The sequence below is a fragment of the Macrobrachium nipponense genome, chromosome 30, assembly GCF_015104395.2.
Source record: "Macrobrachium nipponense isolate FS-2020 chromosome 30, ASM1510439v2, whole genome shotgun sequence".
NCBI lineage: Eukaryota > Metazoa > Arthropoda > Malacostraca > Decapoda > Palaemonidae > Macrobrachium > Macrobrachium nipponense.
In genome coordinates, this window is record NC_087218.1 from 17833431 (window position 1) to 17859784 (window position 26354).

The following is a 26354-nucleotide window of genomic DNA, read 5'->3' on the forward strand; positions in this document are numbered from 1 at the left end:
CGGTTGCTAAGTCTCTATTTTTTTAAATGCTTTTTTTTTATTAATTTTATTTTATATTCTTCCTTTAATTATTATTTTCATTTTAAATTTTAATATTATTTTTCATTCATAAGACTAAATGAATTTTTAGTTTCCGTTTTACAAACCGCTGTCACTCAATCCATATGTAATGTTCAGGGGGAACTGATTAGGTTATGCCGTGACATTTCTCGAGACGGCATTTCTCGTCCATCCTGTCAAGTAGTTGCCTGCAACTCCCCTTTGAACAAGATTGCTGTTAAGGACGAATCCCAAGTATCCCCCAGTCAGTCAGTGAATCAACCCGAGTATGAATTAGATTAAAGGCGTTGCCCCACGGCAGATCCTTCTATTATTGTTAACCTCAATTGAGATCTTGTCAAGAAGAACTGTTTAGTTAAGGTTCTTTGCAGGGTCCCTTCGGCCCCTAGCTGCAGCTCCCATTTATTCTTTTTACTGTACCTCCATGTATATTCTCTCTTCCATCTCGCTTTCCACCCTATTTTAACAGTGGTTTCATAATGCAACTGCGAGGTTTTCCTCTTGTTGCACGATTTCCCTTTCAACGCTGAATGACCTCATAGGTTCCATCGCTTGGCCTTTGGACAAAATTGGATATTCCATTCCTGTATATTCCCGTACGTGGGACAAGGTGTTAAAAAAAGAAAGAAGAAGAAGAAGAAAAAGAAAAAAAAGGTCCTACAGTGGACCTGTGTAATCGGTCCAACCAACTAAAACTGTTACGGTAGAGGAGGTCTGTATGTCGTCAAGTAGCGTAGATTCAAGACGAGTTTACATCCAGCCTCGCATTTTTGCTCTTTGGTGTGACTGTTGAAGGCTAAATGGAAGTCAAACTTGATCATGAAGGTGTGTCCTCAATGCAGTGAAACATATCATAAACATAATATTATATCAGTGACTAATCACACACACGTCACAAACAGGTTGAATACAAGCTATAGTAGACTCACATCAACCGTGCATTTGATGTCCCGGCCCGTCCCTTACGACGCTCCTGACTGGCTGTTGATAAGCCAATCACAGGGTCGGAAACACTCAGTTTCTTGAGAGAGTTCACATGAGTAGGATCTGTGTTCCACCTCTCCTGAGGTATACGTTTGAAAGACGTATCCCTCATGAGAGGTGGAACATACGTCCTGCCTATGTGAACTCTCTCGAGAGCGACAGAGTTTCCAGCCCTGTGATTGGCTTATCAACAGCCAATCAGGAGCGTCGTAAGGGACGGGCCTAGACATCAAATGCACGGTTGATGTGAGTCTACTAAAGTGACTCGTTGATAGTTTTAACCGGTGTTAATACGATTGTCCAACAGTTGCCGATGTTCTTGACCCACTTACAATTGGTAACTTGTTTTCAATTCGTTTGTGATATGTGTGTGATAAGTAGCCGACATTTGTAGAAGACATGTTTTACTGCGGTGTGGACTCCCCATCAAGGAGGCCTTATCAGGGCATGGGCATGGAATACCACAATAATTAAGATGGACTGGAGTCGCCCGAGTTCGTTAGGGCTCCTCATTTTAGGTCACTGTAAGAAACCTTGGTTTTGAATAAGTCTTGAAAAATGACCATTTTTATTATCTTCGTATTTTATTTTTCCTTCTCGTCTGCGTATACGAGGCATTCATCTCCCGCAACGCTCTTTGTCTCATTTCATTTTGTTTTCTTTATTTTTTATGGATTTCTCATTCATTCGTTCCGGTGAACCGATACTTTCCGGGACAGAATCCTCGCGAAAATATCTCTGATATTCGCCAATGCATTACTTTAATTACAGCAAACATGCTACTTTTTTTTCTATAAGGGAAATGGGCAAGACACTTTTTTTACTCCTTTCCTTGCTGCTTTCCCTTGCAAATGTGTTACTCTTGCGTTTCATTCAGTCAGTGGATTTTCGAGATTATATTGTGTTGTGACTTCAGCACACAAGCTTATGTGATATAATATATGTATATATATTGTATATATGTATACACACACACACACACACATATATATATATATATATATATATATATATATATATATTGTGTGTGTGTGTGTGTGTGTGTGTATACATATATATATACAATATATATACATATATATATATATATATATGTGTGTGTGTGTGTGTGTGTGTGTGTGTGTGTGCGTAGGGTGTGTAGGCTATAGAGGGTAGTTTGCCAAGGGGAATACCAAGTTGAAAGCTATTATGACTGGAACTTTTTCATGGAAGAAAGAAGTCTTGAGATAAAGCGATTTGTTATCTTAAGGCTGCTTTACATCAGCAAGACTCAAGCTGTGCGAGAATCGGAAGATAAGCAGGGTACAAATGAAAGCTTCCAGATGAGTAACGGGAACGTGAATGGAATGTGATGCATCTGGTGTTTGCTAGAAGACAGCGTTGCTTTGGGAGAATGTGAGCAGTGGTAGGTAACGAGGATAACTGGAAGACAGGAAGGTGGAGTAATATAAATGGCGTTATCAGTCACTGAAACTGTTTGAATTATATAGATATCTCTGAGGGGCTGCAAGGAATGCTTGTATGGTGGGAGCACAGGCAGGTGTTTACAGAAACCCAAGCTGGAATGCACGAATGGATTGTTGATCTAGCTCTCCTTTATGGAAGAGAAGTGTGAATGTTGAGTTCTATTAGATAAAAAGATAAATTCCTTACAATTTACATTTTAAATGAGAAGGAGTAAAAGGATAGGAAATGGTGAGATACTAACGAGATTTGGTTGAAAGTTTATATTGAATAGAAGACTTGAGCGTTGTAAGAGTTTGTAGGAAGATGGAACCCTTTAATTAAAAAACGGATATAGTAGGAATCATACACCATTTTCAAAGCTAAAGTAGTAATAGTAGGATGCTCTTGCCATTTTGAAAAACAAAGTAGGGATCTGCTCTCCTTTAAAAAAACTGAAGCAGTAATTAAATAGCAAAAGTAAGGATCTCATACCTTTAAACACGAATAATATTACCAGGGATCTGGTGGCTCTTAAAACAAAACCGAAATTAATATTACGGATCTTATATTCTTTTAAAAATCAAATTAGTAAAAGAGAGGTCTCATACCGATTAAAAACTAGTGTAATGTTTATATAAGAAGTAAAAATCCCGTACCTTTATAAACTAAATGTAATAGTAAGAATCCAGAACCCTTTATAAACTAAATGTGAGGATCCCGTACCCGTTTAAAAACTGATTCAGTAAAAGTAGTAGTCTCGTACCCTTTAAAAACTAAAAGTAAGAGTAGGTGTCTTGGATCATTTAAAACTGAAGGTAATAGCAAGGATCTGGAACCTTTTTAAAGCGGAAAAAGTAGAATAATGGATCTCGAAACCTTTTGCAAGAGTAAAAGTAGAAGAAAAGATCTCGAATCCTTTTGTAAGAGTAAAAGTCGAATAAAAGATCTCGAACCCTTTTAAAACACTAAAAGTAGAATACTGAATTTCGAACCCTTTTGTAAGAGTAAAAGTAGTATAAAGGATCTCGAACCCTTTTAGAACAGTAAAAGTAAAATACTGGATCTCGAACCCCTTTTTGAAGAGTAAAAGTAGTATAAAAGATCTGGAACCCTTTTAAAGCAGTAAAAGTTGAATACTGGATCTCGCACCCTTTCTATAAGAGTAAATGTGGGATAAAGGATCTCGAACCCTTTTAAAACGTTAAAAGTAGAATACTGGATCTCGAACTTTTTTGTGAGAGTAAAAGTAGAATAAAAGATTTGGAACCCTTTTAAAACAGAAGTAGAATTATGGATCTCGAACCCTTTTGTAATAGTAAAAGTAGGAATAAAGATCTCGAACCCTCTTAAAACAGTAAAAGTAGGATACTGGAATTCGCACCCCTTATTTAAGAGTAAAAGTAGAATTAAAGATCTCAAACCCTTTTAAAGTATTAAAAGTTGAATATTGGTTCTCGAACCTTTTTGTGAGAGTAAAAGTAGAATAAAAGATTTCTAACCCTATTATAACAGTAAAAGTTGAAAACTGGTTCTCGACCCTTTTTGTGAGATTAAAAGTAGAATAAAAGATTTCTAACTGTTAAAACAGTAAAAATTGAAAACTGGTTCTCGAACCTTTTTTTGAGATTAAAAGTAGAATATTCTAACTCTGTTAAAACAGTAATAGTTACAAACTGGTTCCCGAACCTTTTTTTGAGATTAAAAGTAGAATAAAAGATCTCGAACCCTTTTAAAACAGTAAAAGTATAATTAAAGATCTCGAACCCTTTTAAAACAGTAAAAGTAGAATACTGGATCTTGAATCCTTTTTTTAAGAGTAAAAGTAGAATTAAAGATCTCGAACCCTTTTATTAGAGAAAAAGCAGAATAGAGATCGTACCCTTTTAGCAACAGGTGATGCCGTTGTCTGCATCGCTACAACGATGAGCAGAAGAACGGCAGCCAAGACGCCACTGCGGATGCTGAAGCTTTGGTTGAACATTTTGATGGTCTGAAAAAAAGAGAGAGAAAACATTAAATGTAAGATAGAAAAAAACTTTAATTTACAGTTTTCCAACGTCCAGAGTCTTGTAATGTTTTCCAGTTAGCTGGATGATTAGATATTTGAAATAATAGAAAGAAAATTAAGCTAAGGAAAAAAATTCAAATCTCTTTAGTTCCAGTTTTCCAGCGTCCAGAGTCTTGGAATGTTTTCCAGTCAGCTTGATGATTAGATATTTGAATAACTAGAAAGAAAACTAAGCTAAGGAAAAAATCTCAAATCTCTTCAGTTCCAGTTTTCCAGCGTCCAGAGTCTTGGAATGTTTTTCAGTCAGCTTGATGATTAGATATTTGAATCACTAGCAAGGAAACTAAGCTAAGGAAAAAAATCTCAAATCTCTTCAGTTCCAGTTTTCCAGCTTCCAGACCCCTGGAATGTTTTCCAGTTAGCTTGATGATTAGATATTTAAATTACTAGAGAGAAAACTAAGCTAAGGAAAAATTCTCAAATCTCTTCAGTTCCAGTTTTCCAGCATCCAGAGCCCTGGAATTTTTTTCCAGTTGCTAGATGACTAGATATTTGAATTAATAGAAAGAAAACTAAGCTAAGGAAAATTAACAGTATGTAAAAATATGCAGCGGGAACATTTTGATGAAAAAAAAAAAAGGAGTCGAAATGAAATGCATGCAAAAAGAAATTTCAAATCTCATCTGTTTACCGTTTTCCAGCGTCCAAAGTCAAGGAATCTTTTCCAGTTAGCTGGATGATTAGATTTGAAATACCAGAACGAATCTAAGCTAAGGAAAAATAAAATATGAAGCGGGGAATTCGTAAATTTTTGGGTTAGGTAGATTACCAGATCTGAACCGCTATAACGCACACACACACAAAAAAGATATATTCTTTCGTGAATTTAAACGTCGACTGAAATTTGTGCTAATGTTTTTTTTTATTTTTTATTTTTTATTTTTTTAAGAAACTGTTTAATTTCGGTCTGTGTTTATTAGAGCAACGCTGCTCTGTTTTCTGATTGCCAGAGTTATGAACACGAAGGAAAAACAAGTCTGAAAAAACAGGCTCGGAGAATAACGTTGCAGTCACAGTTGCGCCGTTAGTTTCCGATGGAAAAGAAAAGGTTATTTTCTTCCCTTGCCGGGAAGAAACGCAGGGAGAAAGGAAAAGGGTTGGGGGGGAAGGATGCCAAACGGGCAAATGTAATTTCCTCTCTTCAAGGTTGGCGGAATAAAAGGATTAAGACATCGGAGCTAAAGGGTGAGAGGCCAAGGCCCTTTCAAGGCAAGAAAGGCCCACGCGATAAGTCAATTGCACGATGTGTCAGATGATTTAGAAGGATGCCGCCTTATTTACATATTACATGAGTCTATATGGTGTAGATATGCGTCATGCTTGTTAGACACGTAGACATGCATAAGAGGCCTTGGGAGGAACCTGTTAGAGGAAGAAGATCGAGAGGGAGACAGAGAATGAAATAGCGAGGTAAAGTGAAGGAAGATATGGAGAGAAGAGGTTTGGTGGAGGATGATGCCTTTGATAGAAGGCAGTGGAGGAGAAGGCGCATTAGGCAACCGACCCCTTAATGTAGACATAACGGTGGGAAAGACGAAGATATATATGTATATGTATATATATATATATATGTATATAATGAATTTTTATCACACCACCGTGATACATTTACGTGCATTAAGCTACAAATCTCCTCTAATAACCAATTTCTCCTCTGTCCGCTGGTTCGAATTCAAGAGAGGACGGAATTATTATCAACTAAAAAATTCCCCTTCCGTTAACTTTTATGAAAATATATTCATTCCAAGGTAGAGCGAATTGGATATTAAAGGACATTTGTAGCTTAATAATGCATATTCATATAGTGTATATATATATATATACTTAATATGTATAATATATATACATACATACTTATGGTTATTAACCCTTGCTTGTCATCACTACAAGACTGAATATGCCTACGAAAAATACGACCATTACTAAACAAAAACGACTTAATACAGAAAAAATTATTACTGTAACTTGAAGTTCAACTTAGTCCAATCACTTGTAGCACGTGTCCTCGTCCTCATACCTCACTTACTTATTAAAAGTGTTAGGCTAAGCTAAACGCTTGTAGCACATTAAAAGTGTTAGGCTAAGCTAAACGCTTGTAGCACATTAAAAATGTTAGGCTAAGCTAAACGCTTGTAGCACATTAAAAGTGTTAGTCTAAGCTAAACGCTTGTAGCACATTAAAAGTGTTAGGCTAAGCTAAACGCTTGTAGCGCATTAAAAGTGTTAGGCTAAGCTAAACGCTTGTAGCACATTAAAAAGTGTTTGGCTAAGCTAAACGCTTGTAGCACATTAAAAGTGTTAGGCTAAGCTAAACGCTTGTAGCGCATTAAAAGTGTTAGGCTAAGCTAAACGCTTGTAGCACGCTTCCTCGTAAAAGCGTCAGGTCAGGACACCCACACTTCAAGTCAAGTGAAAGAAGACATCTTCCTTACCCCACCCCCCTTTCCCCTCCCCCGTCTTTAGACGTGTCCTCCTTAAGAGGCCAGCATTCTAGGACATTCATTATTTTACTGGGAACATTTCGTCAAACAAAGGAGACCATTAGCTTCCATTACCGACGAAATATTATAGACCTTGCTTGCGCGGGAGGCATTAGACCGAGCCGCTCCTTTGAAAGGGAGACTTTGCTGGTGGGCCCGGAGGTGAGCTTCCAGCTCTTTTGACGAAGATTCTCTCTCTCTCTCTCTCTCTCTCTCTCTCTCTCTCTCTCTCTCTCTCTCTCTGAAAATTCGTCTTAGCGAGATATTCAAAATATGATTATTTCTCTCACTGTTCCAGCATAGGTGTCCGAAAGGAATTTAACGCTTCATATTTATCATCACTATATCTTTTTTTCTCTTTCTTTTATGGAAATGGAACTTCAAGTTACTCAACTATATATATATTATATATATATATATATATATATATATATATATATATATATAGTTTAGTAGAGTAACTTGATGATAAATATGAAGTGTTCAATTCCTTTGGAACACCTATGCTGGAACAGTGAGAGAAATAATCATATTTTTAATATGTCGCTAATAAGACGAATATTCCGCGAGAGAGAGAGAGAGAGAGAGCGCGCAATGTCCGCTCGGTGTAAATAATGTACTTTATACCCTTCAATGAATCAGAGGTATGAAAATATGAAATCGGGTTGCAGTCCTATTTCCGTTAATAAATACTCTCTGACAACCCATTGTCATTCGGCGATGCGTAAAAATGATCAGTGAATTGAGCTTGGCTTTTGTTAGTTTAGTTGCCAATCCGGGATTATCTTTTTCTCGTGAGTTTTACTTGATGTTCAGCTACTGTAAGTGCTGTTCTTTCTTGCAGTACATTAGGTTATCGCTATTTTCAAAAATTATAGTTAATAATAAGTATCATCTCAGGCCGGATGTAAGCTAGATTAAGGCTCTTTGCAGCGTCCCTTCGGCCCTTAGCTGCATCCCCTTTCATGCCTTTTACTCTGCATCGTTCATATTCTCTTCCATCTTACCTTCCAACCTCTCATAACAATTGTTTCATAGTGCAACTGCGATATATTCCTCTTGTTAAAACCACCTTTACACTCAATTTCTTTTACAGCGCTGAATGACCTCTTAGGCCCCAGCGCATGGCCTTTGGCCTAAATCTTTCATTCTAGTTCCAATTGCAGTACATAAGGTTTGTTCTATTAGCCGCTGCTCTATCTGCAGCTGCTAAGTGATCTATTTCTATATATGTAATGGTCATCGAATCTTATTGGCCAGAGCTGCTGTTGCAAGACAACCTTTCACTCTATAAATAGAATCCTTCTGGAAGCAGGACGTCATGGGCGCAAGAGCTCATGCAGCTCTTCGTGGGTACATAGTCGTAGTGCCAGCAACCTCATACCACAATTTAGTGCACAGAAACTTAAGTATGCCTACGAAGTTTGGTGTGAGTAGCCCACGGAATGAGAAAGCAGCAGATTTGAACCATAAGGTTGGTCAGTAATGAATGTACAAGCTACTCATCAAATCTCAGTTCTGCCATTTTCTGTGAATGAATACGGCAAATTCATAGAAAACATGAAAGTTAAGAGATAAAAGTTATTGGTTCTGATCAGAGGGAAGGTATAGTTACTTATTCTTCAATATCCAACTTGTACTCCCATTTTAAACAGCTTCTAATTACTTTCAGTGGATCTTGGGGTTTCTAGCGGGGAGTGTTGCTGTCGCATTTGCGTACACGTAGATTAAAATTTTATTTTCGATAGCCATTGCTCTTTATAGTTGCTTAGTCGTAGGCCATACCAACTTTTTCATCAGAAGAATTTTGCCTGTCAGGAGCTGCTTTGAAAAAAAAAGGTCAAGTTCTCAAGTTTCCACAAGCACGTATGAGCTTTCACAAGCACTCGTCATATTTCACAAATGTTCTTATCATATTTCACAAGCTTCCGAAACCATCCTAACTTCCCACGTGTTTTCACAAAAACTTCAAGTTTTCACAAGTCGGTACGACCATCACGAGCTGTAGAAAGCTTACACAACCTTTCTCAAGCGCCAGTAAGGTTTTACAAGGATTCATGATCACACACACGAACCTTCACAAGCGCGCATAAACATTCACGGAGCTTGGGCGACCTTTTACAATCAGTCACGAGCGCTTCGTTGAATAGGTGCAGGGACGAAATCTCATAATCTGTGCGGCTATAGGCCTAATCCACGGAAATTCCGCTCGGTTAAAAGTTTGAAAAAACCCGCGTGGGACGACTGACAGTTATACTTTTCCGATAACCGTTTTCATCAAATTTCCTTTCTGTGACATTATATGAACGTTAAAATATTATCAAGTATGTTCGTCCTTTCTCTTCGTTCACAAAAATTCTTTTACAGATCAAATAAGAATCACTCATTTAATACCTAATCTATAAGATATCTTCCGTATTACGTTGTAAACTCATTACTCACTCAATTATGTTTTTATTTATAATTCCCGACACATAACCGTCCTCCATTTATACAAGTTATGATTATATTTACATTAAGTATTTCGTCTTACTGCTGATTAATTGCCCACGATCCTTCAGGTTACACGAATACTTGCCAATTTCACTATGTCTATTAACCCTGTAAGCATGTAATATCTAATCTCGTATATATAAGTCATTTAATTCGCCCAGAGATTATTACTTGGTCTTTACAAACCGGAATTATATATATGTATGGCGCTGTCAGCCGATGTAACTTTTAGCTTCGTGAAGTTTCTGATCGTCAGTTATGTCAGATTATACTTAGAAATTGAGCATTACTAAACTAATTTTTTTTTTAAAGCTAGTACTCACGTGGATTGATAATTACAATTATTTTTCATTAAGAGCATGTGGAAGAATGTCCTCATCCTCTCTCTCTCTCTCTCTCTCTCTCTCTCTTCATACAGACTTGGCGTAGTTAGCAGGCAGTAGTACTTCTTGTTGTTTGATACATTGAAATAATGCAGAATAATCAGAATAATGAAGTAGCAATTTTCATTGGGAAATACAGGGTGTCCATAAAGTCCCAGTCCCATTACAAGTATTTATTGCTTCTAATGGTACCGGGACTTTATGGACACCCTTTATCATGACGTAAAGAAACAGTTGCCAATAAATTCTCTTTAAGTTCACAAGTGATTCCCAAAACGAACAATCCAACTACCGCGCTTAAAACACTAATGTTGTGTTGTCATATTCACGTATATACCTGGTATCGACTTTTTTTTTTCTATTATTGAACAGATTTTTCACCCATGCTTTGGTTGTATAACAGTTTTGATGAGGTCTCTTTGGTAAGCATTTTCTTTTTTTTATTAAGAATGACAAGCGCGTCCCTTTTCGTATGGCAGTAACATCCTCAACTTAACGTTCAATTTTTTTGTCGTCTTAAACGAATCCCATTATAAAACTACTGCTAAACTTAAAAAAAAAAAGTAAGCGTAATCAAGGCATGATGATAAAAATGACGAGGTGCAAAAAAAAAAAAAAAAAAAAAAAAAAAAAAAAGCTACCCGAGGAAATGTGCATTAGTCTTATCAGTTAGATGGGCGGGGAAAATGGGTGGAGCATTTTTTCGTCGCCAGTTAGCTGCGCAATATATGGTCTATAGTATACTATGTCAATTCCCCGTTATAGTATATGTCATGAACACCGCGGAAGCTTTGTATTTTTTCATTTTCAAAATGATGTTGTGCTGTCATTTTCCCTTCAAGGAGATTGTACTTGTAATACCCGGTAAGGGGGTTAGTGGGGTAGTGCTGTCAGTGCACCTCACGTGGTGCACTGCAGACATAACTTGAGGGTCTTTGCAGCGTCCCTTCGGCCCCTAGCTGCATCCACTTTCATTCCTTTTATTGTGCCTCCGTTCATATTCTCTTTCTTTTATTTGAATTTCCACCCTCTCATATCGTCTCATAGCGCAACTGTGAGTCCTTCCTCCTGTTACAACTTCCAAATCTTACTGTCAGTTCTGTTACAGCGCTGAATGACCTCATAGGTACCAACGCTTGGCCTTTGGCCTAAATTGTAAAGTATATTCTCTTTTTCCTGTAATAGACTTACTAACCAAGATTGCGGCGTGTTACTGTCAAATATTGAACTACATTGACTGAAACGCTGGATTTCAGCCATGCTTCACTGGCATAGGACGTCAACTTGGCGCCATATTGCATTTACGCGGAAGACAACATCAATTCATTTTGGGTGAGGGATCCTTTCTGTGATTTCATGAAACCAGAGTGGCTTGTTTTTCCTGAATACAGATATATGCCAACTGACAAAACCAGAGGAACTCGGATCAAATTAGGCTAATCCTTCCGCGTAAATTCTAGATGGCGTATTCGTCGCTGTTTCTGTCAATGCGCCAAAGCTCAACAAATAACAGTTATTGACAGCAATGGGAAAGAGACGCAGTTGGAATCACTAAAGAATAATCAAAGGGAAGCCGAGATGTATATCAGCAAAAGCTCTCCGGATCTTCGAGGGAGTCCAAATAGGCCAAAGCGCTGTTTGAGTGCTGACTTGTGTCGATACAGCAGGGGTTGGAACGCAGCATAGCGCTCATTATTGTTTTTTTTTTCTTTTTTTTCCCGGTAAAGATCTAAAAACTTTCACGTTCTCTGTTTTTTTTCATGGTTTGTACTTTCGTGGTCAAACACTAGGTTAAAATACGTTTTCTTGCTCTTTTATGAGACAGGCTATGAAGGAAATTTGTTTTGTTAGGCTAAATCTTGGTTTGTAACGTGTCAAGTCCCTTCGTAATGAGATAGAGCTTCTTTGTGTTTCTCTGATATATTGTTGGTTATTCGGGATCCTTGTGGGAAAAGCTTCGTTTTCAATACGTCGAGCATTAGGCTTTATAGGATAAGTTAGTTATGGTAAACTGAATTTAATTGTGAAAATTGAAATGTATACATATTATATATGTAATATACGTACGTATTTATACATTCATATATACATTTATAGTTATGCAATTATATATATATATATATATATATATATATATATATATATATATATATATATATATATATATATACATACATACATACAAAAACTTTAGGAACCGTTACAATAGATACTACTAAGGAAGTAACTTGTAGGCATTCAGAACCTATTCATTCGCCCTGTGATACTTAGCGCAGGAAACTAATGTATCCGGGGGAGTCCGTTGTCGTCGGAATTGAAATGATATATAGTATCCTCCTGCAGTTCAGATTGGAGAAGCGTTTGTTAACGCTTACTATGATGGATTGAGTTGGTGATGTTACTGGCGTTACGGTGTCAGTGGTCATTCAACGCTGTAGCGCTTGCGTTCAGTTCTCTAGAGAAGAGGCTACTGGTATTAAATAGCAGTAGTAATAGAATTAGTAGGTAACGATTTTATTATTATTATTATTATTGTTGTTGTTGTTGTTGTTGTTGTAGCATACACTCACCACGGCTCATGGGGAAAGCCATATTTCTGATGATAATAATAATAATATTAAACAAGTCTTGTTAAAAAAGTCATTTAATAATAATAATAATATAATAATAATAATATAATAATAATTATTATTATTATTATTATTATTATTATTATTATTATTATTATCTTGTATTTGTTAGTACTATTTCTGACTGTGACGAATTTTCATGGTTCTAGGTCTCTTCTCAAAATTGTTATTAACTGTACACTTAAAAAATAAGAAAAGGAAGCGGTGAGCTAAATATTTAAGAGAGAGAGAGAGAGAGAGAGAGAGAGAGTCTGCTTCATCAATTATCATAAATTTTCTTCCAGGCATCCAATTTCTTTCCCCCGAGATTCGCCTCACCTCCCGATCCTTATCTTTTCTTCCATTCCTTCTTGTCAAATAATTGTACCACTAAGCAAATCACTCCTCCCCTCCTCTCGCAAGCACCATAAATATCCCTGCGAGTTGAAGAATCCTATCCGTTGTAGGATGTGATGCAAGGATCCGTCTTTTCATTCCCGGGGAAATCTCGATGTTATTTATCCCGATGACCTGTTATCGTCTCTCGTAAATAAAGTAAGTATACCTTAGTTTAACCAGACCGCTGCATGAGCTGATTAACAGCTCTCCAGGCCTGGCCCGAATGATTAGATATTTTTGCGTGGCTAGGAACCGATTGGTTACTTATTAAAGGGACCTATACAGCTTATTGTGGGAGCCGAACCACATTATATCGAGAAATGAATTTCTAATCACCAGAAATAAATGCCTTTGATTCATTGTTGGCAGAGCGGGGAAGCGAACTCGGATTACCAAATCGGTCGGCGAACGCGTAACCCACCCGTCCAATGAGGAACTTCTCGGTTCTCGTGGATTATAGTTCTGCTCCAGAGGTCGTGGATGTGTTTTCATTTTTTTTTATGTGAAAGGAGGCCGATGGAATTGGCAACCCGTTGCGCATAAGTATCCCAAATGTTTTAAGAAAGGACAAGAATGGGAAAGAGACAACGACCAGGGATGCGTCTTGAATGAAGGTTACAGATTTTTGTAATTTTTACCAATTTTTTGGAATTTTTACTCATTTGTTTTATGTGAAAGGAGGCCAGTGGAATGGGCAACTCGTTGTGCATGTGCATCCCAGATCTTTTAAAAAAGAACAAGAATGGCAAAGAGGAAACGACTAGGGACTCGTTCCCACAAAAGAGATGGAAAGACGTCTTGAATGAAGGTTACAGATTTTTGTAATTTTTTTAAAAAAACAGTTCAGAACTCAATTTGGAAAGCCTCTGTTCTTGAGGCTGAATATATCTTATACCCTTTTTTCTTTTTTTCTTTTTTTTTTACGTAAAAGGAGGTCAATGGAATGAGAGGGGAAGAACGAGCAGCGATTAACTCCCGAGTCTTCAAAGAAGGTTACAGATTTGTCTAATTTTTGCAAATTTTAAAAAGTGGTTATGGACTCGATAGAATATTTCATTCATTCAGCTGACTGGCTGCATTGATAACCTTCTGAGGGACTACTTTTATTTTAGTTTTCTGCATTTATTTTTGTTCATTGCTTCAACAGAGCTGTTTATAAAAAAAATTCTAACGTCCTAACTTAGCCCACTTTAAAAAAGTGTGTTAAAAATCCCAATTTTGTTCAGTTTAAAAACTTCCAAGATCCCAGAGCTGTTCAGTTAAATGACTATAAATGTTCAAAATCTGAAGTAACCTCAACTTCATATTGAAACTGGATGTAAGTTCCCTCCTTGAATAAAGAAAGGCCATATAGAATTCTGGAGACATTAAGTAAAGAAAAGCGTTCCAGATTTCAGGCAAACTTTTTTCTTGAAGGACTAAAGATCATGTGTGAGGGAATGAACCTTGGCAAGTACTTTAATAGGAAAAAAGTTCTCGGGAGCATGGTCTGAGAAAGTTCCTATAAAATTGATAGCAACACTGAGTTTGGTTATAGAACGGAAACGCGATAAGAAAAAATACTTTTAAAGGATTTCGAAATGGTGCTGCAGGATGGTCAGCAGAAATAGTTGCACAAATAAAATAATACTTTGGGAATTGATACTAAGATTATATCAACATTGAGCAGCTCTCAAAGAAGCGTGAGCGCCTCAGTGGCGTGGTCGGTATGGTGTTTTTGTACCACCTCGGTGGCCGCGAGTTCGATTCTCGGCCATTCCATTGAGGTGTGAGAGATGTGTATTTCTGGTGATAGAAGTTCACTCTCGACGTGGTTCGGAAGTCACGTAAAGCCGTTGGTCCCGTTGCTGAATAACCACTGGTTCCATGCAACGTAAAAACACCATACAAACAAACAGCTATTAAATAAGCGTGAATTTGCGTCAGTTTCTCACATGGCCGTTTGCTCTGTTCTAAAAGGGACCCCATAGTTAGAATGGAAGTTTATCAGGCCATTTCATCATTAAAAGCATATTCCCTTTCTAAAGGAAACGCTAATCGTCTTGTATATTGGATTTATTAATCCTTTTACGAGAAGCGGATAAAGCTTAATTGTAGCTTGAGAATTAACATGACTAATGGAAGGTGAAGCTTGGTCACGACTACTTTTTCTGTTTATTTTTTATTTATTTATTTTTTCAGGATCTGACCACCGCGTATTCAATCATTTTTATTTATTGTGGCTATTCACGTATGCAAAAACGTGCGAGATAACTAAGATTGGTGACTTGAGGCTTTTATTTTTTGGGCGGTAAAATACTAAAAGATCAAGTAAGGACTCAGTGAGACGCTGGCTTCACAAAATCAGGGCGTTGCACTTCCGTAGAGTTTATGGGTAGCTATGTCCGCGGCGGGTTCCACTGTATATTCTGAAGCTATGAAAGTATCCGTTCTTTTATGTTGTTTTGTAAACATACAGCGGTCATTTGCATTCCACGGACCCATTATGATGATGCCTGTCTTTTCCAAAACCCCAATAGGAGGCTGTGGGATTCTGGAACCAGGACTTACCAGGAAAACTTACCAGGAAACTACAGATATGGCAATACTTTTTCCATTATCAAGTTCAAGGACTTGGGATACAAAACGGTACATTCAACCTTTAAAAATATATGACTAAGAAAGGTAACTTAGCAGGGAACAAGTTGCTGCTCTAAAAACTGGACGAAATTTAATGTTCCCAGCAAGACTGAGAAGGAGAAACTAGGAAGGACTCGATAACTTAATTTGAATTGTCCCACGAAGTGCCCTGTCCATCGCAACGCCTCGGAAGCGAACGATCCCCGAGGCTCCGTGTTTCATAGGAACCCTAGTTATGAAATCCTTACAAGACAGTGTCAAATGACCTTTCTCATCGTGAGAAATGGGGACTCCAACTTGGTGACAGGGAAACGTTAGATATACTATTTCTCTTTGTTTTAGTGTGGCTATTGTCTATTCTCTTCTCTGTCCTCTGTTGCTCTCTTTTGTCATCTACCTTATTCTCTTCTCTCAGTTTTTTTTCTTTATCTTTATTCCTTTTTCGTGAAAGCTTGTTTTTCAACAGTACTAACAATTTTGTTATTGTAGGGGATAATGGGGTGAGATCTTTGCCGCTTATTATTATTATTATTATTATTATTATTATTATTATTATTATTATTATTATTATTATTATTATTATTATTATTATTATTAAAAAATCCTCATAGTAGCACGAGTCTTCAAATGGAGAAACAAATCCACAGTTATGTAAATGTACATATATTTTCAATTTAAAAACAGCAAAGATAGCTTTCGGGAATCTGTACGGTTCCCCTTATCAATCAGATGATAAGGGGACGTACAGATTCCCGAAAGCTATCTTTGCTGTTTTTAAATTGAAATATATGTACATTACATAACTGTGGATTTGTTTCCTCCATTATTATTATTATTTATTATTATTATTATTAAATTTATTATTATTATTATTATTATTATTATTATTAATTATTATTATTATAAGGAACAAGGATAAGAAATACAATGGAAGATCGCAACCTGTTGTAGAAAAGTCATCATTATATTACCAGTTTAGTTGTTCTTTGTGATAATTAAATAACGGTCTTTAACGAGGAATTATGCCCAAAAAGGTTGCTAACAGTACAAGTTTCAAGTACTTTTATTTTCTAATTAATTTCTCTGGGTTCTAAGTGGCATTTAAATAAAGTACAGATAGCGTAGGTTGAATTAGCGCTCGAAGTTCAAATAGTATTGAATTAAATGCTTGGGAGTGAAAGATTAATTAGCAACTGAAATTCAAATATTGAATTGAAAGCTAGAAAGCGAAAGATTAATTAGCTCCTGCAATTCAAATATTGAATTGAAAGCTAGAAAGCAAAAGATTAATTAGCTCCTGAAGTTCAAATATTGAATTTCAACTAGAAAGCAAAATATTAATTAGCGCCTGAATTTCAAATATTGAATTGAAAGCTAGAGAGCAAAAATTCAATTAGCGCTTGAAGTTCAAATATTGAATTCGGGGCTAGAAAACGAAGGTTGAATTAGCGCTTGAAGTTCAGTTACTGAATTAGTGCGAACGATCCGGAACGTAAGATCAGGTGTTTAATTAAGTTCCAAAGAGAGAAGTTTTCGTTAAACACTTAAGGACGAAAGTTTAATTTGGAAGTTGAAAGCAAATGCATACTAGAGATCAGACATCAAAGGTATAAGCTTTTTGTTGTTTTAATATATATATATATATATATATATAATATATATAAAAATTATATTTATATTTTATTTAATATGTATGATATGATATATGATATGAATGATATGATATATATATATATATATATGTATAATATACATATATATATATATAAAATTTATATTTGTATATTTATATTATATATGATAAAATGATATATATGATATATAGAAGGTGTATATATATAATATATATATATATATATATATATATATATATATATATATATATTACACACACACACACACACACATGACACACATACACATACAAACACACACACTTATACACACACGCGCAAAAGAAATCACAAGTGCGTGGGTGTATGTGTATAGCGAAACCAGTTCAAACATAGCTGTTGTTGATGTATATTAAAGAAGTATTTTAGGCCTACATGCTAATGAATTCCTATCCATTGTAACTATACTTTCAAAGGGTCTTTCATTCACCTTTGAACAATGAACTTTCTTCATTAAAGTGGAACGCTTACGTCAACCGGTTATTTATGGTTTGCAGCCACCGCCTTTCTGTTTTATAACAGCTAATTCCAGATAATACTCGAGTCATTCACGATGCTTAATACTTTAGAATACCTCCGCACACACTCCACACTTCCTCCTCCCCCCTCCCTCCCCTTCCCCCGCGCAGTTTTTTAAAAAGGCTTTCAGATCTTGAATATCAAATTAAGCCTTAATTTTCCAAAGACAAAAGCGCCTTCGTTATTTTCCCCGACATCATCATTATCGACCGGGGAAGACATTAGACTGAAGTCTTCCTTTATCTCGGGAAGGTAGTCATATTTTTAAAATTAATTCCTTCGTATACTTTCACCTTTTACAAGTTTGATTTATACGTCGGCGCTGAAGTTTCCCTGTGGTTGCTTTTATTTATAAATGCGAGTTTTCATTGATATAATTTTTTTTTTTTTGTGTTTGAGAGTTTTTTTTTAATATTCGTGTTCACAATGGACGGATAAACTGAGAAATGAGAATCACACTCAGTCTAGTCGTGTATCTTCTTTTCGTTGTACTGTTATCAGCTGCACGATTCCCGTTCATCGCGTGTCGCCCAAAATGAGACAAAAGGAACACCCGGTGGAGTTTCAAGAGTTGCACCTGCAAACTTACACGCCGGAAGCAGGTCACGTTTATTATTATCGAAAATCAACAAACAAGAAAGGATAAAAAAAATGTCCTAAACACTCCTGCCGCGCTTCTTACGAGACGCACGAATTGATATTCCCACATTTGCCCAATAACACCACCAGTGGGATCGTCACTTCTATATATGACCAGCCGCCCTTTTTCCTCCCCTTCGGAGGGCGGGAAGGGATGGTGGGTGGGGGCGCTGGAAGGGAAAGACCTGCCCGTTACTGGGAAATCTTCAAGGGGGATGAGGTTGCGAGCCTCACAACTTGCGGTATGCCTGCAGGCTTTTTTTGGTAAGATAGAATGGCAGTTGTAATTGGAAGTGCTGACGATTTGAAAGCTAAAGCCGGAACAAACTTGCAACGTCTTTCAAAAGTAATAATAATAATGATAAAAATAATAATAACTAGTAGAAACAGCGCACAAAGCAAGAAAAGTGATGGACTCCTAAGGAGGCAGGACGCAACCCGGAACACACTATAAAAACCACCCGGTCGAATAGGATGACTGTCATAGACCAAAAAAAGTAATATTGATAATAATACAATCGTATCTTTCATAGCATGACATTTTAATGTTTTGAAGCCATATGGAGATTCAAATATAAAGTCTATATAATATAATTGTTTATTGGGACCTTTGAATTATTATTATTATTATTATTATTATTATTATTATTATTATTTCAGTAGATGAAAACTATTCACATGGAACAAGCTTCCAAAGAAAGTTGGTTTTAGCCTTCTACCGAAGACTACTTGCAGCATTGTGGACTGGATGCCCCATAGTTAACAGAGCCAACGTTTACCATCCCTAAATTGTATATAGTGTGGCGTTTAATACTTCTCATTGATCAGAACTAGAGTTAAGATAGCACTCATAATAATGCCTCGGGCGTAAATTTAACTCCATTCGCAGATCCAGACATTTTAGTACTATAGTAGATTCACATCAACCTTGCATTTGATGTCTAGGCCAGTCTCTTACGACGCTCCTGATTGGCCGTTGATAAGCCAGTCACAGGGCTGGAAACTCTCAGTCTCTCTCGAGAGTTCACATAGGCAGGATGTATGTTCCGCCTCCCTGAGGGATACTTTTGAAAGACGCATCCCTCAGGAGAGGTGGAACATAGATCGTACCCATGTGAACTCTCGAGATAGACTGAGAGTTTCCAGCCCTGTCATTGGCTTATCAACAGTCAATCAGGAGCGTCGTAAGGGACTGTCCTAGACATCAAATGCACGGTTGATGTGAATCTAGCTACATCACAAGCGAGCTAATCGACTGACATCATCACGTCCCCCCCGGCGATTGGATTACTAAAACGGTGAGGGGCAATGCAGGAAGAAGAAGAAGAAGAAAAATGACGGGAAAGTATAATAAGAAACGGTCGAGAAGTGTCAATGTCAAAGAAATTAAATAAGATTTCGTCCGGTCGGGTGAACACCATCAGAATGGGATGCGCTCTGTGTGACGGTTGTACGGGAACGGTGATTCTCGACAGGGGCTGTCTCTCCGAAATTGGAAAAAGTGGGGCAATGGCTCGATTTTCGAAGTGAGGGGAAAAAAAATCGGTTCGACATGATGGGGAAGAGCAAAAAGGACGATCCTGTTAGGTGGTCATGGAGGAAAGCGGAATGCAAAACGGGTCCTGTTGCATACTTATGAAATAAACGCAATGCGTCATGGTGAAGAAGCTTCGACAAATAGTAGAATATAGTCCAACGCGAATTAATTTGATCTAGGACTCGGTGGCTTGGCCGAGAGTGAGACAGCGGGGATGGTTCGAAACTTCGTTTGATTTCCTTAGGACCTAAACACAGGGTGCTAAATATAGTAGTAGGTATATGCCGCAGTGGTGTTGACCGGAGTGAGGCGTACTTCTTCTATATAGGTTTACTGCCGCAAAGAGATGCGCCTAACCTAGTTGAGACCACTACCCTGTGATGATGTTTTGATCAAGCCGAGAGGGATATAGTCTATACACTCTCGGTGATATCCGAAGGTGTACCCAAGGGCCTTAGGTGCAGTACCTTCGCACGTAAAAGACATGAATTATTTACCTATTGTGTTCCTTGGTTATTTTTTTATTTATTTTTTTGCGAAACTGGCTTTGAAAAGACAGGATCGTTTAACTTGCTCTTTTTTTTCGCCAGCGGTGGACTGTCGTCACTTACGAAAATGAGACCAGTAACGCATATTTAATAGTTCCCGTAGAGGATTAATGCCTTTAGTGTATCCCATGCTGTGCAATGTAGGTATTACTTAAGATTCTCTGCAGCGTCCCTTCGGCCCCTAGCTGAAAAATCCTTTCATTTCTTTTACTGTACCTCCGTTCATATTCTTCTTCCATCTTACTTTCGACCCTCTCTTAACAATTGATTCGTGGTGCAACTGCAAGTTTTTCCTCAAGTCACACCTTCCAAACCTTCTAAGAATACTGTCAGTTTCAGTTTCGGAGCTGATTGACCTTATAGGCCCCACCGCTTGGTCATGCCTAATTTGGATATTCATTCCATTCTACATTTATCCGTAACCGAACTTTGGTATTGGTTTTTGAAATTTATAGGTATGTTAAGATATGATATATGATATATATACATTAAATATATTATATATATATATATATATAATATATATATATATATATATATAATATATATCTATATATTATATATATATATATAATATGTATATAATGTGCGCGGGTGTACATACATAATACATACACATATATACATACACACGCACTTAAAAGACAAAGAATAAATTGAAATCATCTTGAACCCCCAATCAGTGCGTTATCAAAGGAAATGCAGTCGAGCAAAAAGACCAGATTTCTAATTCCATTCAGATTGTCGCTGAGCGTAAACAGAGCCACTGAACGGAATCCGATTCTTTAACTGAAGAGGAAAAACGGCTTCGATTTTGTATGAAAGAAAACGGATTTTTATTTTATTGTTATTATTTTTTCCCATGTTTTATGAATGACAGGGATTTAATCTTAATTCCATTCAGAATTGTCGACTGAGCGTAACACAGAGCCACTTCGAACGGAAATATCCCGAATTTCTTTTAAATGAAGAGGAAAAAACGGCTTCGATTTTTTATGAAAGAAAACGGATTTTTATTTTATTGTTATTATTTTTTCCCATGTTTTATGAATGACAGGGATTTAATCATAATGAATATTTTCTCCGTCATCGTCACTCTAGACTTTATCATCTAATACTGAAGTGAGATGATTCGAGGAGATTATTATCAATCGTGTCCAGAAGGAGATTTTTATGTAGTCAGTATTAAGAGGTCATTGTACATTTTGAAAAAGTCGAGGAGAATTAGCTTAATTATCACTCTGTTAACATCATACTATAATAATGGACCTTATGTCTGTCCGTCCGTCTGTCATTCAATCACGGCCAAACGGCTGGTCCGATGGGCTTGAAACTTGGCAGGGTTATAGTGGGGATCCCTAAGATGGTTTATAATGGGGGTTTCATTCTACCCACCCCCCACCACCACCTCCAGCCCCCTTAATTTGCTAGTACAATGAATAGAAGGTCGAAACGATGAAGATGATTCATCCCCAGGAATTTATATCTATGAGGTAGTACGTGAATTAATATCTACTATAAGTTAATGCACGAATTAATATCCATAAGTTGATTCATGAATTAATATCTACTATAAGTTAATGCACGAATTAATATCATAAGTTATTGCATGAATTGATATCTCTAAGTTAATGCATGAATTAATATCAGTAAGTTAATGCATGAATTAATATCTATAAATTAATACGTGATTGAAAAACTATAATTCATTACAGGAGCTAGCGTCTATTAGTAAATACTGGACTTAATATCTGTGATTTAATACATGAATTAATATCTGTAAGTTAATACATGAATGAATGTCTATAAGTTAATACGCGAGTTAATATCTATCTATAAGTTAATACATGAATTAAAATCTGTAAGTTAATTCACGAATTAATATTTATAAGTCAATACACGAATTAATGTCTATAAGTTAAGTTAATACATGAATTAATGTCTGTAAGTCAATACACGAATATAAGTTAGTGGGTGAATTAATATCTTTAAGATAATTCATAAGTTAAATACATATGTCTTAAGTTAATAAATGAATTAATATCTTCAAGTTAATTCATAAATTAATATCCGTGAGCTGATACATGAATTAACGTTGGAAAGTTAATGTGAAAATAATGAAATCCAAAAGCATGCCGAATTTCTCCGTCGCGTCGCCCTGCCCTGCGCGCGAAGAAACGCGCTCGCCCGCCCACCGCACGCCCAGACAGTTGGCACTTGTATCATTCAGCCAACAACTTTCATCCCTCGGCAAGGCTGGCTGGCTGAATGTCCCTGACGTTTCCTTAATGCTGAACAAACTCGGGCAAGATTGAACTATCGCATTTCCTTTAAATCGGATTCGCTTGCAAGTATTTGCCGGCGAGGAAGAAGACGTCTGACTTGACTGTCAAGGCGAAGGAATTTGGGGGGGGGGGGTGGAATCGTGGCAGCCCAAACCTCTTACTTTCGACACTTTTTTGGTTTGTTTTTTTCTGTTCTTTTTTCACGAGGAATTTGGAAGAGCGGGTCTTCGTTTTATGCGTGTAGTAGTGGTAGTGGTTGTGGTAGTAGTAGTATTAGGAAGGAATTCTGTTTTTGTGGTTTTTTTTTGAGATTTGTGCTTATGTAAACGACAGCGTACAACCACACACGCACGCATATATATATATATATATATATATATATATATATATATATATATATATATATATATATATTAGCATATAAATGTGTGTATGTGTTTGTATGTGTATATATATATATATTAGTATATAAATGTGTGTATGTGTTTGTATGTGTAATATATATATATATATAATATATAATATATATCATCATTATATATATATATATATATATATATATATATATATATATTAGTATATAAATGTTCTGTATGTGTTTGTATAATGTATATATATATATATATATATATATATATATATATATATATATAAATAAATATCTACTATATATATCTATATATATATATATATATATATATATATATATTAGTATATAAATGTGTGTATGTGTTTGTATGTATATATATATATATATATATATATATAGTGTGTGTGTGTGTATATATATAGATATATATATTATATATATATATATATATATATATATATATATATCTGCACACAAACACACACACAGACTACTTTTAAAACTAACAGTTACTCAGAAATTGTTACGCCCATTCAAGGAGCTTTAACGAGTAGAGGCTCTTATAACTGTCTGAGACCTGTTGCCATTTGTCTGTATTATTTTTCTAACAGTTTTACTGTATTTTATATGATCTAGTGGAGCTTGAACTTTGGTCCGGAAATTGCTCATTACTGCATTTCCTTGTTGTTTATTTTCTTATTCCTGAGCGGTAATGATGGAGACTTGTTTGTTTTTCAAAGCCTTCAGTGATTGGCCATGAGAGATGTTTTGGTAGGGCCCTGGGAGCACGTTAATTAGGTAGGTAATTAATATGCATAATTATTTATTTGTGTACTATATATTATTATATTATATATATAATATATAATATTTTTTTATATATATATATAATTTTTTTTTTGTTTTTCAGCCACGTCCACAGGACAAATAGAAGAAAGGAGTAAGCTCTTTCGTGTTGAAAAGAAAGGAAGGATTTATGCAGGAATTGCTGTGCCAACTTTCCTTTATGGGAGTCAAGTGTGCACATTGAATACAAATAAGAGAAGCTGAATGTTTTTGAGATGAACTGCACCTTCTACGCTGAAATAGGAGGGTTGAATAGATGGGAAATGCAGGCATATTGCAGAGATGAAGGAAAGTGATTAGCATAAGTAATCGACACAAAGCTGGCTCGATGGAGAAACATATGCAGGGGCCGACGGGCTGATGATGAGCTTTCTGTGTGGGAAAATGAAATGGCTGGTGTGGACACTTTGTTCGTAGGTGATTCATTTATCAATTAGCGCTTCATTAGTGATATATATATATAATATATATATATATATATATATATATATATAATATATAATATATATATATATATATATATATTATATATGTATATGTGTGTATAAATTTATATTTAAAATATACACTACTGCATTGCTTCTTGTTTATGTTGACTGGTAGCACCGAGGATAATAACAAACACTGATTTACTTTCGAACTGGGAAATGCGTTCTGTGTTATTTATTAAGAAGTAATTAAATGAGCGTCGGCAGCCCGAGGACTTGAATTATTTGTGGGCTTTTTTTTCTTCTTTCGGATCTTCTTCGTCTTTGGTTATGTGGTCATTTTACTTCTGTTTTTATTTCTTTGTCGTTTTGTTCCTTTGTCGCTTAGGTTTTGTTTTGTCTTGTGGTTGTGGTCTAGTGAAGTTAACTAGACACACATACACACTCACACGTATACATATATAATATATATATATATCTATATATATATATATATATATATATTATATATATATATACTATATATATATATATATATATATATATATATATATAGAGAGAGAGAAGAGAGAGAGGAGAGAGAGAGAGAGAGAGAGAGTATGTGCTCACTGGTTGTTTGCAACCTTTAGTTATGTTTTTTATTTTATAATAACTTTTTATAATAATGATCCTTTTTCCTTTCTGTATTTCCTATTATCTTCTGTACCTCTTTCAAATGAACAACATATTCTGTGAGAAGCTTCAATATGAATAGAGGTTTATCGTTTGAACAGTAATAATAATAATAATAATAAAATAATAATAAAATAATAATAATAATAATAATATTAATGAATTCAATAATAATAATAATAATAATAAGGAGGATTTTCCGTGGTGGTTTTATGAAAGTTCATTTGTAAATTTATAGTGTAAATGCACAGAAAAAGATGTTATGTACTTCAACTATCTTGGCTTCTTTTTCAGTTTTTACGCCTCTCGTTTTATTTCTTATTGGAATGACGTCATTAGCCTCACATCATGCTCTTGTCCCTAAATTTATAGCAAGAGGTTTTGAGGCGGGGTTGGGGGGGGGAAGCCAGGCGCCCTTTATGCTTCCTGTTCGTTAGTCATTATTTAACCGTTATCTTTTTGCGCTATCTCAAGTTCAGACCTTTTGCTGGTAATGAGGATGTCGATGTCTTCGTTATCTAGATTAGGCACAAAAGCGAACTGTTATCAGTTCGTCCTTCGTTTGTAAATGCTAATTATCATCTTTTTTTTTATATTTCTAAATCGCACTCTCCATTGGCGCTGAAAAGATGAACATAACTCGTTCCCAGCCAATGGATGAATGAGTAAATGTAGCTGGTACCTGAATATGTGCTGTTATGCGCGGAAAATGAGTTTGCTGGTGGAAGGAGATTTAAAATGAGCGCAAAAATGGACCTCGGTCCAAAGGGCTGTTTAGGAAAACTTGCATTCCACGCGTGTCATTTTTCCTGGCTGATGAAATGATCGTAAAAAAATAACACAGACAAACAGTTAGGCAATAACTTGTTTTTGGAGAATCGAAGTATATGATTGTATCGTGTATGTCCACTTACGCATGCATGAAAAACTTCATTCTTCATATTCAATTCATTTTCGTTGTTTTACTCGTCAATAGCGTTGTCTTTTTTTTTATCTTATTCCTGTTTCTTGTGACCTGTTCATGCATTACCTTTGTTCAAAAACTTAAGTTTTGGGACCGGTGCATTAATTAAGTCTGAAGGAATGTTTAGAGCAAAAACGAAATCATCGCGCGTTGAAGAGAAATTACCGTACGCGAAGAATAGAAAGTATCGTACATTAAACCTGAATGATCTCACATGATGATATTAAACATAAATCATCTGTTAAGAAGATGTTAAACCTCGTATATCAAAATGAAACGATCTGAAAAGAAATCACAAAACTAAATGCGTTGGTATGACATCATCTCTCAAA

General features: G+C 36.0%; 2 protein-coding genes across 2 annotated transcripts in view; one reads left to right on the top strand and one right to left on the bottom strand.

The window, feature by feature from the left end:
* The window catches only part of LOC135202343 (cap-specific mRNA (nucleoside-2'-O-)-methyltransferase 2-like), a 273293-nt gene that overhangs the window by 23346 nt on the left and 223593 nt on the right, over window positions 1–26354 (top strand). The gene's annotated exons all lie outside the window — the stretch shown is intronic.
* Window positions 1–26354, bottom strand: part of LOC135202342 (cardioactive peptide-like) — a 65327-nt gene that overhangs the window by 19211 nt on the left and 19762 nt on the right. The window contains exon 2 of the mRNA XM_064231699.1: window positions 4370–4480. Coding sequence (XP_064087769.1) covers window positions 4370–4471 — 102 coding nt within the window. The 5' untranslated portion in view covers window positions 4472–4480. The remainder of the gene's footprint in view (window positions 1–4369; window positions 4481–26354) is intronic.